The 16,363-nt window shown below is 32.9% G+C and overlaps 1 protein-coding gene across 7 annotated transcripts in view; it reads right to left on the reverse strand.

Moving 5' to 3' along the window:
• The window catches only part of KTN1 (kinectin 1), an 89,175-nt gene that overhangs the window by 10,129 nt on the left and 62,683 nt on the right, over positions 1-16,363 (reverse strand). For 3 of the 7 annotated variants that reach the window (XM_033108131.1, XM_033108129.1, XM_033108130.1), the window contains 10 exons: positions 16,026-16,063; positions 14,398-14,488; positions 12,290-12,376; positions 8,808-8,897; positions 4,575-4,655; positions 3,540-3,629; positions 3,323-3,415; positions 1,892-1,963; positions 1,563-1,646; positions 1,317-1,400 (listed from right to left, as the gene is read on the reverse strand). In XM_033108131.1, coding sequence (XP_032964022.1) covers positions 1,317-1,400; positions 1,563-1,646; positions 1,892-1,963; positions 3,323-3,415; positions 3,540-3,629; positions 4,575-4,655; positions 8,808-8,897; positions 12,290-12,376; positions 14,398-14,488; positions 16,026-16,063 — 810 coding nt within the window. The remainder of the gene's footprint in view (positions 1-1,316; positions 1,401-1,562; positions 1,647-1,891; positions 1,964-3,322; positions 3,416-3,539; positions 3,630-4,574; positions 4,656-8,807; positions 8,898-12,289; positions 12,377-14,397; positions 14,489-16,025; positions 16,064-16,363) is intronic. The other 4 variants (XM_033108135.1, XM_033108132.1, XM_033108134.1 and 1 more) reach the window with 3 other exon arrangements.

A 16,363-nucleotide genomic window follows, 5' to 3' on the forward strand; every position in this document is an offset into this window, starting at 1 on the left:
AAAACACATTATAAAGTTTATACTGGTGGCATAGCACAGTCCTGGCCTGCGTAATGTGCAGCAAACATATGTATAAAGCTAGTCTTACATTGCAGTGGGAATGACTCAATTAAGGCAAAACGAAAGTGAATAAAACAAAAATTTTATTTAAAAAATAAACAGTGGTGTGGGAGGCTCTAGGTCTACATTTCATAGCGTCCTAATCTGAAAAGTGATTCCCATAAATCATTGCATAACACAGAAGACCAACCACAAATGAATGAGTTAATAAGTTTTCTTTGGTACATACCGTGTTTCCCTGAAAATATGACCTAGCCAGACAATCAGCTCTAATGCGTCTTTTGGAGCAAAAATTACTATAAGATCCAGTCTTATTTTACTATAATATTAAGACCCGGGTCTTACAGTAATTTTTGCTCCAAAAGACATGTTAGAGCTGATTGTCTGGCTAGGTCTTATTTTCGGGGAAACAGGGTAACAGCAGTACTAATAAGAAAATTCCAAACTGGGCAAAGTTAATTTGAGGTAAGGAGAAAACTTACTGTAATCTTCCTAGAGTTTATTCACATACTTTTAAAAATTTTAATCATATGTTATAACAATTTTTAAGTCACAGAAAAACATGATTGTTTTCTAAATATACTACAAGATAGTCATATTTATCTAACAATTAAGCCTGTCACAGTCAGTATAAATTTCCAGAAAACATAAGAATGGAATACAGAGTACTCTATTTCTTTATAAGACATTTAGCTAACTTTAAGTCTACAGTTGTATGATTACTACACTCTAAATGATACGTTGACGATAAAAAATTTCACAAGCTTTTTGTTATCTATTATCTATAGAAAGACCAGTTAAAATAAGAGGCTGGATTGGATTATTGCCCTTGAGTGGAGTACACACACATCTTCAACCTTTAATAATCTCCTTCCAGGTTAAAAAAAATAAAAGGTCCAGTTAACTATGGTAACTCTGAGAATTTCCATAACTCAGCCAATCTTTACCTGTTTGTTTCATTTATTCACTGAAAGTAATGTTGTTCAAGAAACTAGGTTTTATAAAACAGAAAGTTTTTTTGAAAAAGAGTTGCAAGCCAAACATGCCACTGTTAGGAGCTAAGAAAAGAAGAATCATCTTAGGAGTCAAGAAAAGAAAGATCATCTTAAGAGTCACCAGCATATGAAGATTATCTTAAACTTATAAAATGCCAAGCTAAAGATGTTAGCAAGGAGGTAAAGTTTGGATGGTTTCTCCACATCAACACAAGTGTTTCCAGAGCCTACTTGATACCTAGTGGAGAACAAGCTTCTTACCAAATTTAGCTCTTCATTCTGTCTTACTGCTTCAGAATATGAATCATCAAGTTTTTTCTGCAATTCAGTCAACAGATCTTTCAGCTGCAATGAAGTTTAGAGTTTAAGATTGATCTCCTTGTGATAGCCCATGTTATGTATGCTACTTGGAAGCTCGGCCACAAACAACTTATATTGAAATATTGCATCACTCTGTTATAAACTTAATTTAAATTGAAAAGGATGAAAAAATTCTACTGTAAGTACCTCTCTGACTTCTGTGACATAAGTAGATCGTTCAATTTCTGCCTTCTCTAGTTCCATTTCCAAATGTTCTCGTTCGCGTCTCAACTAGCAACGCAACAAAGAAGGAAAAGTTAACAAACACATTTAAGATTTCTTTGCATGCTTCCTCACAATGGAGTTCTGACACTTATGAATACAAAACTGTATTATCTCAAACACTACCCAAGATATTCTTAAATGCATAACAACTGCACCAGCAGATTAAAGAAATCTTAAAACAAAGAACTTAAGACAAAATGAGGCCTTAAAAATGAGGCCATAGTTTTTAAGCCAAACAATGAAAAACATACATTTTCAATATCTTTATTTTCTCTTCTTAATCGCTCTAGCTCTTGTTCCGAAGATGTGAATGACAACTGCATCTGAAATGTGAAACAATTATATAACCAAGTAAACCACCAAGGATATAGAGGCTTCTATTTTCTAGAATGTTAACCAATTAGACATTTCAGAGGTTTCTGAAATGCATCTCATTTAAAGCCATACTAAATTTTAAAAGACCTTAAAAATGAGAGCATCATATTTAACTTGATTTTTGAGGTCAAAACCTACGCCATTTGCATGGTATTATACTAGGCCCAGCTAAAAGGGCTCAATTTAAAAAAAAAAACTGATAACTGGCTATATTTAATCTCCAAATGCATCAACATATAACACCATTAGCAACCCTAAATTCTGCACAGGTGGCGCAGGAAAATATGAGATGTGATAAAAAAATACAGTGAATGTTTCAATTTAAAAAAATTTATTACAGTAAAAGACACATTGCCGTTAATCACCCTCAAAATACTCCCCCTTGCTTCGAACACACTTATCCCATCGTTCTGGCCACTTTCTGAAACAGTTCTGGAAGTCCTCTTTTGTGTCTTTAGTTGCACTGTTGTGTCTGCCTTGATGTCCTGAATCGATTCAAAACGTTTTCCTTTCATGGTCATTTTGACTTTGGGGAAGAGCCAGAATCTCATGGTGCCAGAGCCAGTGAATAAGGTGCATGAGGACACACCGTAATGTTTTTATTTGACAGAAATTGCTGTATACCAGAAGCAACGTGTGACACAGAGCACTGTCATGATGGAGGATAAAGTAAAGACACTCATGAAAGAGGACTTCCAGAACTGCTTCAGAAAGTGGCAAGAACGATGGGGTAAATGTGTTCAAAGCTAGGGGGAGTATTTTGAGTGGGATTCATGGCAACGTGTCTTTCACCGTAATAATTTTTTTTAATTTAAACATTCACTGTATCTTTTGATCATACTTCATAAGAGAGCAACAGATGACACTTTTTACCACACCCAAGTAAATGGGAGAAAAAATAAGATTGCACAATAACATCCTGGTTTCAGGAAGAGTAGAAGGACTTATGAACCTTTTCTTGACTATTGTATCATGGATCACAATACAATTTTTTAAAATTCATTTTGAACCCCCAAATTCTTTACCTCATGTTATCACACAGTAGTTCTGCAGCTTTCAAAGCACTTTACATTTTTTATCATTACCCCTTTAGTCATACTCTAAGTCCGTGATTTTCAATTTGAGTGGGAATCAGAATCACTTGGGGGGTTCTTTAAACACAGATTGCTGGCCGCCCAGAGTTTCAGATTCAGTAAGTCTTGGGTAAGGCCCAAGAACATGCATTTCTAACAAATGCCCAGGTGATGCTGATACTGCAGGTCCCGGGCCCACAGTCACACTGCTCTAAGCTCTTCTTTTTTAAATACCTGTTTAATAATCTTTTGTGATTCATCGACCTTAACTTTCCACTTATTTTCTTCTTGCTCCACACTTCTCTGTAGCTTCTGTAAAATTCCTTCCTATGGACAAAAGTACATTGGTAATGAAAAATTCATGTTCTAATGCCATAGCAAACTAAGCCACTAAGGAGTAAGTTAATGATTTAAAAATGAAACCAAACATAGATTAAAAATCATTTCCTACTGTTTCTGCAAGGACGGATTTATATTTTTCACATTCTAGCTGTAACAATGTGTGCATTTCATCAGCTTCCTTCAACTTGTGCTCTAGAACCTGCAAAAAATGAAATAAAGAAAAATTCTCTAGTTTTATCAGAGTTCTGTGCCTCAAATTTGTTTCAGTGCTTACTTACTGGTATATTATAATAAATGGTTTCTAACTATTTTATAATGAAACACTACATTTCAACCTTCTTAAAGAGTAATGAAGCTCAATGACATTGTTGGTCATTTGCTATTTGCTAATAAAATTCTCCAAGTCTGCTTACTACAAAATATGTTAGACAATTTTATACTAAATAGGCTTGTTACTCTTTAGCAGGACGGTAAAATCAAAGCAGACTCACATATGAAGTAAGGGTGTAATGCCTATGCTACACCATGGGAAAGGGGATTTTATTAAATAATTCTTTCTTTTCTTTCTTTTTCTTTTTTCTTTTTTTTTTTTAAAGGAGAGCGCAGCTCACTGTGGCCCATGTGGGTATCGAACCAGCAAAGTTTGTATTAGCTCTAACCAACCGCGTTAATTGGCCACCCTCAGCTAAGTGGCCACCCCGGGAGAGGGGATTTTAATCTCCCAAATTTCAGTAGTCAAGATTAACAACACATCTAGGTTCTGAACACTCTTAATGACGTATTTGGGGATACTTTAGCAAACCAGTCAGTTTCTCCCCACCTACCTCAACTGATCTTTACTTTTTAAATCCAGGCAAAAAAGAGTAAGAGATAGTTAAATATTGAGTTTTAGAAATGATTAATATACAGAGTTAAAGGAATGGCAAACATTAACTTTGCATACAAATCAAATGCAAGGAAGACTTACAACATTTCCACCAAAATTTACACAAAATGAAATCACCTTCTTATACTCTCAAAAAATCATTAGTCTACTCAAAATATATCTTTTATCTTTTTTTTCCAAGCTCATAAAGACAAACTCTGATTTACTTCTTTTTTCCACGTTTGGTTAAAATATAGATACTTCATTTCTTAAACGAACCTTAACCTCCTCTGAACCAGAAGTTTCAGTTACACATTCCTTTGCCTTCTTTTCAAATCCACGCAACCATTCACTGTAACTCTGTAGAGAAGAAAAGTAAAAATAACCAATTTCAAAAAATACCTAAATGAAATAGGTGAATAATGTTAAATAAACCAACTAGATGGTTATTAAAGAAACCTAAATAAACAGCACCCCTCTGGAAACTTCAAGAAAGAATATAAGTTGCACGTTGTAGATAACCCAGCTTTGAAAATAAACACTAAAAATACATATGTACTACCATCAAAATTAAATCTTATTTACCCAGATCAAGGATTTTGCAACTGAATTCCGGACTTATAGGTAGATGACCTGGGCTCAAATCCAGCCTCTCCCACTTACTAGCACCAGAACTAATAGATTTGATCTTTAAAACACCTAGAATGAATTTTCAAAACTTTTTTTCACGTAAACCATTTCTTGAAACCAAGTATTTTGACTTCATAAACTGAAAGTTTAACTGAAGATACTCTATTCAGAAGATTGCAAATTCTATGAAGGTGCTGCAGGGGATTCTGAAAATACTTCAAAAGAAATATGTGTTATGCAGTGCTTTTAAAATCATAATGGGAAATGATAAGAATACAAAAACATTTACTTGTTTCAACCAACAAAAACTCTATTTGTCCTGATACGTTAGGTGATGCAAACGTAAGTCGTTATTCTAAATTTTGGAATAAATTAGTCTATATTTTTGATACTTCTTCTCTGAATTTTAAACTCAGAGTATTTGTTAGCTACTTTAAATCAAATTTCCTTTTATTCCTCTTTTAAGTCCTTGGTTTAGTTTAATCCAAGAAAAAAAGAACACAGTGAAATTTCTATTAACTGTTCTAATTTAAAGCTTTAGTTATGTAGCTGAAATAGGATTTTCTATACTCTTATCAAATAAAAATAGAAAACAAAAAAATTCGATCCTGAAATCACCCCATAGTACAATAGTGTAATACCCTATAGCACAAATTAGTCAAAAAAAGCCTCTCCTATTTAAAAAAAAATTACATCCTCATATATAAATTTGAACCAAGACTAAATGGACACTATTAAAATCCCACTTAGCTTCAAATACTGGGATTCAACATAAATTAGTCAGCTGAAAAACAGATTTAGTTCTTTAAAGTTTATAAACCTTCTAGGTCATATAATTTAGATGTCTCCTATGCTGATATGCTTAGCAAAAAAGCAATAGTAAATATTATAAAAAAAAATTACTTCACGTATAAAAGCCCTTTTATATCTACTAATTATATCATCTTGTCATATTAAATTTAATTATCACTTTATTATCTCAAGGTAAATAGCTCATTATCTTTCATATCTTTGAAACCTAAACTGCTAGACCCTACGTAGCACATAGAAAGTTGAATATATTTCTTAAATACAGAGTACAGGCAGAAATATTCAACTTTTAACAAGTGGGTAGTAAACAAAAGCCATTATCATCACCCATGTCTTACAGTGATTTATAAATATTTAGTATCGAAAAGATTTGCATGTTGAGGGTAGATAACATTGCTGTTAACAATGAGTTTGTTACATTAGAAGAAATTTTAATGCTGGTGATCTTACCCAATCTTTAAAGAATACAAATTATAAATCAGTAAGTCTCTTGGTTCATAAAATACTGACAAATAAATAAGTACCCAAATTTCATTTCCATGAAGTAATAAAATATAAAGCAGGAATAAATAAAAACAGGTATAGCCACAAAGGAAAAATATGAACTATATGAATAACAACCCCTTCTTTTAAGGTTAACATAAGAACAACACTAGACCTGGCAATGTATTGCAAGTTATTTCATTAATTCAACCCACAGTGGTAGGTATCTACTAATTGATCAAACCTGAATATATCCTAAGTGGTTCCGACAGAAACAAAAAATCCTTTGCTTCCTGTGCAAGTTAAATGCAGACTATACAGCTAAACTCAGACTTACACGTAGAACAGGCCATTAAGTTTACTGACACCACACCCATCACCCACAGAAAGAGCCAAGAGCTCCTTGGAGAAATAGCTGATTCTAAGTTTGGGGCAGGAAATGTATATACTAGACGATAAACTGTGAACATCTCACCATACCACAAAACAAAGACGCTACCAAAGCTTAGCAGGGTTATGTCAAAGGATTTGGCAGCCAGACTAAAGAAGCTCCAATGGCCATAGACAAGCAGACCTTGTAGATCTCCTGATGGGAAGTGCACAACGCTGCCCACGACGTTGTCTTGCCCCTACCTCATCCTTCCCACAAATCAGGCCTCACTGGCTACCAATTTATGGAATACACAAGGGACAGCAGTACATACTGGCACTACTGGGATGCAGTCAGCCAAATCCAGACTGAGAAAATGCATAGGAAACCACCAGGTTTTTTAAAAAGGGGGTGGGGGGGTTGCTGACAAATAGAAGGTAATAAAAAAGATCTAAGAGACATCTTAAAAGGATTAAATGTTAACCTTATTTGGGTCCTGACTAAAACAACCTACAATAAATAGTTATTATTTCATTAAAACAGATAATTTATGACAATGGGGAAATGTGAGCATTGACTAAATGTATAATAAAATTAAGGATATTTTTAAAATGTACCATATTTTGCCATGTACAATGCTCACTCTTTTGCCCAAATTTGCAAAGGAAAAATAAGGATATGCATTATATATGGGTAGTTCTAATTCCGTATCTATATAAATGTTTTTAATTCTTTATTTATGCTTATGAGTTAAATGTGTAACTCTAGAAATCAGTAACAATATCCATATGCAAAATAATGTCCTGGAATATGATACTCAGTTTTGTTTAACTTACAACGAATTTGCAATGATGAAGAGTTCTTGGCCTTCAGTGACGCATAAATATCGTAAATTTGTTACTGGTACATAAAATTTCTGGGACCTTGTATCTGTTCTTGTGTTTTGTAATTATTTGTTATATAAAATTTTTTGTTCCACAATGTTAAAACACAAATGCCAAAATTCCTTTATAATACAAAAAACAACTATCTAATTGCAAACAAATAAAAATTTGAATTAGGGGCAGCTGGTTGGCTCAGTTGGTTAGAGCACAATGCTCATAACACCAAGGTCGCTGGTTCAACTCCCACATGGGCCAGTGAGCTGCGCCCTCCACAACTAGATTGAAAAGAACGACTTGATTTGGAGCTGATGGATCCTGGAAAAACACACCGTTCCCCCATATTCCTCAATTAAAAAAAAATTTTTAAATAATTTTGAATTAAAAAATTAAAACGAAAGATTTTTTTTCCGTGGAAGTGTAGGCCAAAAATGTGGGTGTGTATTATACACAGAAGCACATTATACACGGCAAAATACAGTAATAGTTTTTTTAAAGGAATCCTTATCTTTTAGACATATGTATACCGAAATATTTACAGATAAAAATGTTCTGATGTTTGACTTCCTTCCAAATTATCTAGAAGTGCAGGGTAGGAGGTAAAACAAGATTGTTTGTGTTACTGATATATGCTATGTATTAGTAATTGTTAAAGTGGGATATTGGGTATATCAGGCTCATTATGTTGTATGTATACAACTGAGTATGTATACAATTTTTCATTAAAAACAAGAAAGACCTACATCATCATTTTAGGAAACTACATGCATACTCACTTTCTCTGACCTCAAATATTCACTGTATTAATTCTCTGAATCGAAGCAACTATTCTCTCCTACTTAAAACACACACAACCTCAAGTAAAGCAAACTGTTCTCTGTTATCTTCAAGACTTTTACTTGAAGACCAAAATCTTGAGTTTTGAAATGGAAAGAGCCTTATTCATAAGCATTAAACACATTTAATTTAAAAAATAGTGTTCCTAAAACTATGAAGCAATCACTCAAAATTAAGTTATATTTTGAATAAAGCCATTAAAAACATTATTGGTTTATTAACCATAAAGAATAATTCTTTCATTTACGATCCTCTAAACAATATATCTCATGTAAATTTTGTAGAATACAATAGAATATAGAATATCAGCTGAATAAACAGAAATGAGTTTTGAATCAACTTATTGATCTTAACTACTCAAAAACACCCTACATTAAAAATGGAAAGGAATAAGGAATTGGTTGGTGCACTACTAAAACCTAGCACAGAGTACAAATGCTGCTCATTCACTTCTTGAACAATGATAAAGATGTCATGTTTAAAAAAATAAATAAATCTTACCAAATTAGAAGAGACAGACACCTTTGGAAATAGTTTTTTGAGAACTTCCTTAGCTTCCAATTCAACAGCTTCCACATGTTGTTGTCTTTCCTAAAGCAGAAGATGAACCAAATCAAACTTACAAGATTATAGAATTTAAAAAAATTTTTAAAAGGCTACGTATGGTCTTTTAAACTCTAAGGAAGGAAAAAGTCATAGTTTTTAAAAAATTCATCTTAATAGTGACAAACATTAAAATTTCTCATTATAAATGTCAAAATGCTTTCATAAGAAAAAATCTGCAAAATCTCTAAAGCATCCTAAATAACAAATAATATTTTTTTTATCTTAATCAAGCCAAGGCAACATCTAACAATTCTGACATTTTCCTTGCCATGAGAAATCAAGTGATTTGCCCTTCCAGGGACAAATTAAAAAACAAACAAACAAAAACCCAGAATACACTTCCTGCAGCTGAAACTTTAAACTACATGTACAAAAAGACAAAAAAAACAAACAAACAAAAAAAAACCCTTTCTATAGCTGAAACAAACTACACAAAAGTATTCATCTGGACAACATAACAGGCTTGTTGGCAAATCTCTCTACAAAAAAAAAAAAAAAGGCATCACTGATGGACTATAATGCCAAAGGATTAAAATAGCAACTTTCATAGTTCCAGCTTCAAGGTCAAGTGAAGCTACTTATGCTCAACAAAGCGGTGGGGGGGAAAAAAAAGACAAAATTTGATGGGTGGTACATATGGGAAAAAAGAGAAGGGAAAACTAATGGCATATTACTTCGCCAATGCCAAGCATCAAGATGACAATTGCTGACACTTGTGTATGGACTCTGTCAGCTGTAAATTTAAAGTTAAGTATTACAAACGCATGTCTAAATTTTGTGATTTTAAATTCAAGTCTAATGGGTATCAATTATGAACTCAAAACCATGGTTTGTCAAAATTAGGGTAATGACTTGTTCACACGCCAAAATAAAAATCTAATATTCAAACTATCTCTACAAGACAAAAACCTGACACCTATAAAAATGCACATCTAAACCAAGCCAAGAAAATCATCTCAAAACAACATTTGTGAGTTCAACAGGTGATGAGAAAGCAAGCAAGATAGAAAGATCTCAATCCTATCTTTCCCCTACGATTTAAATATGGTCTTGGAAATCTATTACAGATTTAAGATGCACATACGTCAATTTAAGAAAATCTAACTAACATGAAAATCTGAAGTTACTCAATAAAAGCTAGAGTTAATCATATTCTGTACATACAAAAAGCTGTGACTTTATTCAGCATTAGTGGCAAGATTTTTAAAATAGATGTTTTAATGAAGTACTGTCAATAATTCAATAAAGTCTACTGTTTTTCAGGAATACACCCACCTAACTGCGTAAAATAAGATATACTCATTGAAGGAAAATGTTTAAATGCCAATTCAGAGATAATAAGGAGGTAATTTTTATCATCTGACCATAGAAATGGTAGAGCAATCGCTAAAGAAAATGTGAAAAAGAGACACTGGAACAGAAGTGTTTTGAAAACTCCACAAGGGAAAAAGAATCTAACTAAAGGAAATTAAGTGTCTAACTTTTAACCAACATGGACAAAGATGAGAAAGTTGCTTTTAGTCTGTGGTAACAATTTTAGCTAAAAAGTTTTCATAGTAGTTTGGTTGTGGATAGCAACTTCCATTCCACTTTTAACACCTGGAAAAGATCCAATATTGAAAATTGTATAATAATTTCCTTACTATTTTTATCTAAGTGTAATATAATAATATATAAATTATCTTTCATGTGCACCTGTCATTTATAGTAGCTTCTCAAGAATATTTACTCCTTACAGCACAACTTGTGGTCCTGTGTCAATCAATATCATCTATGCTATCTGAGAACTATCTATTAGGTTGGTGCAAAAGTAATTATGGTTTTTGCAATTATTTTTAACCTTTTAAACTGCAATTACTTTTGCACCAACCTAATAGATCCCATTAGAAATAAAGACTATATTTATTATATATTCTGTTCTCTGTATATTACTAGCTATGCAAGAAGCTATCATGTACTTGGTGAAGAGTTTTGAAATATGAATAAATTCTTAAACTCATGACCAAGCACATGATGAAACACAGATAAATTCTAGCTTTCTTTTGGAATCATAATATACAAGAATGCCTATCACAGGTGGCATATACCTCTTGCAGGAATGGCATGATATTCAGAGATCAGTACTTCCTAGGTACCCAGGCTCTTTAACAAAATAAAAGCTAAAAGGTAGCTCTTACCAGTGAAAAACAAAGTTATAAAAACAAGCAGAAACTATGCCCACTGCTGCCAGAACTGATTGCAACCACTAACAGTGAAACAACAATGCCCTACCTGGCCTAAATTTCTCTGGTCCCAGTATCTGCCAGCTGTCTCAAGTTTAGGTTTTAGTGAAAATTAGGGCCAGATGAATAGGTATGTAAGTAAATTTCCATTACACTAAAGGAAATACAACTATAAACATATAATTGATTTAAAAAATTATGAAAACTCTAAATACCCTTCAAATGTCACTAAGACTTGCATTTAAAATTCAACAGATTACCTGAGCACAAAAAATACTTATAGAATACTGAACTGAAACATGTAATTAATGAACTTTATTAACCGATCTATAAAATTCAATACCCCTGTTCCACATTTATTCTTGGTAAGAATTTTCAAAATGCATGACTGAACTGGCACATTCATTTCTCTCAATCTTTGAAAACTACTTCTTTATAATTCACTAGAAATCTTCAAACCCGTGGAGCTTGAACTCAGGGAGAATATCCTTTACCACACTGAAGATGGGGAGATAAGTGTTTCAGGAGTATTTTACATACTCTGGCCAAGAGAATTATCCCTTATATTAATATTCCACACTAAACATAACATGTGCATCATTACTATCCAGCCACTTCAAAACCTACAGTTTAATTCTGTTTCTCCTAAGGAAACATCCCCAATAACATACCCATAAGCGACCCTTTCCTTGTACTTCTTAAGACTTTTACCATTTTCCACCTTGTCTGAGTCAGCTGGGTGTGCCCCCAAAACCTGGAAGAGGTCACTATACACTGTAGGTATACCCTACATGTTCAAATGTACTTAATTCAGTTTGATTTTTTTGGCTCGGGTTTTCTTTGCAGTTTTCTTAACCAACCCAAGTGGCATACACTATCTGGACAAGAGCTTACATGGAGATAGGTCTCCCAAGACTTCAGCTGAAAGCAGTCATCACCAAAGCTCAAACAATCAGGTAATCACAACAAGCTAGCATGCCCAAAATTAAAGTTTCAAGTAGATGAAAAAAGCAGAGATGACAGAGATGAGAAATGAGGATGATAAGGAGATTTTATATTTAAATTGCAGTATAATTAAATGCTTTAGTCTGATTTTAAGACAAGCTGCAGATTTTCTCAGTTCAATGGATTGTTTCTAGGAGTCAGCATTACAACCTTGGAAGTCTTGTTCACTTTCTCCTGCAGCATTTTTTCAGTTGATGCCAATGCTTCCATTGCTTCCCAGTTTTTCTCCCGAAGGTCCTAATCATTTTTAGAAAGAATGATTTCAGTTTATCCATTATTGAAAGATTTTTGTTTTTTACTTCATCAATATTTTGCACTGCATTTAAATGCTGGTTACTGCAAAATCATCTCAATGGGAAAGTATGTGCATTAGCAAAAAAAATAAAAAGCAATGTTTAGAAGTTTGAATGAGAAAATAAAGATGCCCACTTCCCATGTTTTGGTTTACACACCAAATATGCCAGCTTTAAAGTAATTATTGTGCCCACGTGACAGAGGAGAAAGCATTCAAAAGTAAACACACAAACCAAGATTAAAAATAAACACACAAGTATTGCAAAAAGCTTTACATGTGATTTTTAAGCAAGGCCTAATATCAGTTGTGGGACTTTTCACTGCAGTGTAACATTTCTCTAAATATGTCTGACTGAATTAACACATTTCAAGTCTACCTAGGAATGACATAGTAACTCACTGTGCTTCTGTATCTTTCTTGGCATGGTCAAACGTATATACCATAAAGCAACCTGACATGAACTGTATGAGCTACTTGATCAAGGCAAACGGGGAGGCTGGAAGGCTATAAAACAGTCTCTTGGAAGATAAACAGAGGTCATTGGAAACTGAGGTTTGAAAGATCTATTATAACAGCATTTCATTAACAAATACAAAAAGGATAATCTGCTATATTTCAGTCTTTCTTCAGATTTAAAAATCTAAACAGATTAAAACAAAAAATAAAAAGCCAATAATCACCATCTATTAAATGCTTACTTATGTACCCAATAATGCACTTGGCGCTTCACACAAATTCTCGTTAACACTCAGAACAACCCTAAGAGATACTTATTCCCATTTTATAGATGGAGAAACCACAGTTCAGGTAGGTTAAGAAATTTGGTCAAGTCTACACAGCAAATGAAGTGGCAGAACTAGAATGGACTGAAACTGAAATCTGCTGGTTTCCAGTGTCCTGGCCGTTTTCACACACATCAATGCCTCCAGCACTGCTGCAGCTGCTATACTAGACTGGCATATACTATGCCTTCCTTATCTCAGAATCCCGGTAAGAAAACAGTTAAGATGTTAGCAGTATTTTCGCAAATTCACCTCAGGTTTTGTGGCCAAGCGATGCTGTTAGTACAGTAACGTTACGCAAACATACAAGGGCAATTAACATACCTAATTTTGACAAACTCAGGGGTTCATGAACATTTCGATTTGTTAAATTAACAAATTAGTGCAAACTTTGAAACAATTTACTTTCATTAGAAAACACTATCGATTTACTATCAATATCCCCTTAGATTTCAATAACATTTTTAACTTTGCTCAGTCTTAGCAATCATACTTGTATGCGCAAAAATTCCTTCTCTAGCAAATATGTTTCTAATCACAGGTATCACCTTCCGGTCATAGAGAACTTAAGAAATTCACCTTAATTCACTATTTATCTGTTCAGTAAGAGTATCAGGATTTATATTTGTTAGGGTACTATCCTTTCTCATTAAGCATAAATGTATTCAGGTTCTCAGACCTCTAACATGCTCAATTACCAAAATCTGAACCATTTCTCAGTTAAAAAAGGGAAGTTCCAGAAGGTTTTGAAAGACATTACTGAAAATAGTAGGTTTTAATACTGGCATTACTTTTGGTTTACAAAAAGGCTAGCCCAATTAAAATAAAAGGAAAACTTTGATTTTAAAATGTTGAGCTGAAAGAATAATTTTTCAAAATAAAAGTTCAACAGAAAGTTAACAGTATTTTCGTAATTTTTTTAAACCTGAAGCTATAAATATAGCTTCAATATTTAAAATAATCTTCAGAAGTGTACCAATTGGTCTTTTCATTTAAAAAAACCTGCTCTCCAATACAATCACCCCAATAATCCTAAAAATCCACACACAAAACAGTACTTTCTTACAAGATTCAGAAAATACCTAACGTGAAAGTAGATTTAAAAAATTGTGAACCATGATATTTCAGTGAAATAACAACAACAAAAAAACAAGTTTTACTCTGATAAAAGATTTGCTTACATTGTTTTTCTTCCTCTGGTGTTCAACCGCATCCTTCAAAGAATCTAATTCATTCTGGAGATCAGTTATTTCTTTCTCTCTTTCTGAAATTCTAAACCAGAACATGAATACATATAGCCATATTTTAGGTAAACAGTGCATATTATACTTGTTACTACAAAATAAAAACAGCAACTGGGTGGTGAACACACAATGTAATTTATAGATGATGTGATACAGAATTGTACACCTGAAATCTATGTAATTTTACTAACAATTGTCACCCCAATAAATTAAAAATAAAATAAAATAAATAAAAAATAAAAAATAAAAACAGCAAGTAGATAATGCTTTGAAAAATGCAAACTCTTTAAGCTTAGCTATTACCGTAGAAAGCTTATCCATGAATTCTAATTTATAGAAATAATTTTTTAAATAATCTTTTACAATATGACATGCTGACATTTGTGTTAAAGAAAAAGATCATCCCCTAAGAAACAGTTCATGAACACAAGAACTGCTATACTGTAGTTATTTCTATCTGGTGCAGTGAAGTAGCTATTTTCAAAAGAGTGAAAGTTGATGTAGAAGCATTCATTCCCTTAAATATATTTTTCCTCCCAGAGGTAATAAAATCAGTTGTGGCTTTCTTTAAGTGGCTAACCCACAACAAAAGTATGCTATTAATGTGAGGTGGGTCCTCTCTTGTCATTTTCGTAACAGTCTCAGGATTCATGTTTTTCTCCTGTCTAACGAGTTAGTTATTTCCCAGAAATGTAGAAAGCAATGGGGAAGATTCACAATTCAATTCTGTTATCGTTGAAAATAGCTTAGGTAGCAAGTTGAACAACAAATAGCTGTTCCCCAAGCATAAGGCTCTACAATAAGGGGGTGGCAAACTAGGACTCTGAGTCTGACCCACAGTCTGTTTTTGTATGGCCCAAAAGCCAAGAACTGATTTTACATTTTTAAAGAATTATTTTAAAAAAAGAGAAAAGAGGCAGAGACCTAAGTTTGCCTACCATTGCTCTATATAAACTCAAGATTCACTTTAACATTAAATAATTCTAAACTAGTAAACCACCAACTCTGAAAACCAATCATGATGGAATAACATTTAGATTACTTTTATCACCTAATATTCTTAAAGTGGTTGACATTTATCTGAAATGAACTTTAACCTCTTAGAGAAAAATGAAGGCCAACAATAAAAAAAAAAAATATTTTAGTAAAAGTCTCTCTCTAAAGGAGAGCAGCCATAAAGATTATTGATAAGTTTGGTGTTTTTTTTAATGCAGACGCTAAACCAAAATTTGGATCACTCAATTCTACAATTATGTCAGAAATAATAACTGAGATAATTTAAACTAAATAAGTAGTCTTCAAAGTATAGTTTAATTTGATTAGTGTTTTTGGAATGCCTGAAAAATCAGCATTTCCCTCAACAAAATGTTCAAAGACATCCAAATGCCACAAAAAGGTACATTAGCTCAGCCAAAGGCACAGCTAAGCCTACCGTTTAAGAAATCCAAATAGAACTGTAAAAATTATGTGACCATTTGCATAATATTAAGTCACTTATTTGAGAACTGATTAGCACATAAAAACAGTTACCACTTCCCAAATTATGAATCAAAATTATTACTTACATTTTTAACAGTGCTTCGGGAGAGGAAAAAGAAGATGCCTATTAAAAAAGTTAAATGTTATTTCAAAACAAAGCTTTCTAGAAGATTTCAAAAAATTAATTCTTCTGAGATATAAATTAAGGCAACACCAAAGGTAAAAAAAATACCATTTGCCAGTCACCAAATAATTTTAATAAAAATATGTACAAATTTATAAAAGGTACTGAGTGCTAAATAAAATCTTCATTGTCATTACATACTTAAACCTCTTTATCAATTTCCTACTATGTGCAAAGCACTGAGTTAATACCTTAAAATTTTCATACTGCACATTTCATATTTGACTACATTAAGTTTCC

The sequence above is a fragment of the Rhinolophus ferrumequinum genome, chromosome 6 (genome assembly GCF_004115265.2).
Source record: "Rhinolophus ferrumequinum isolate MPI-CBG mRhiFer1 chromosome 6, mRhiFer1_v1.p, whole genome shotgun sequence".
Classification (NCBI taxonomy): Eukaryota; Metazoa; Chordata; class Mammalia; order Chiroptera; family Rhinolophidae; genus Rhinolophus; species Rhinolophus ferrumequinum.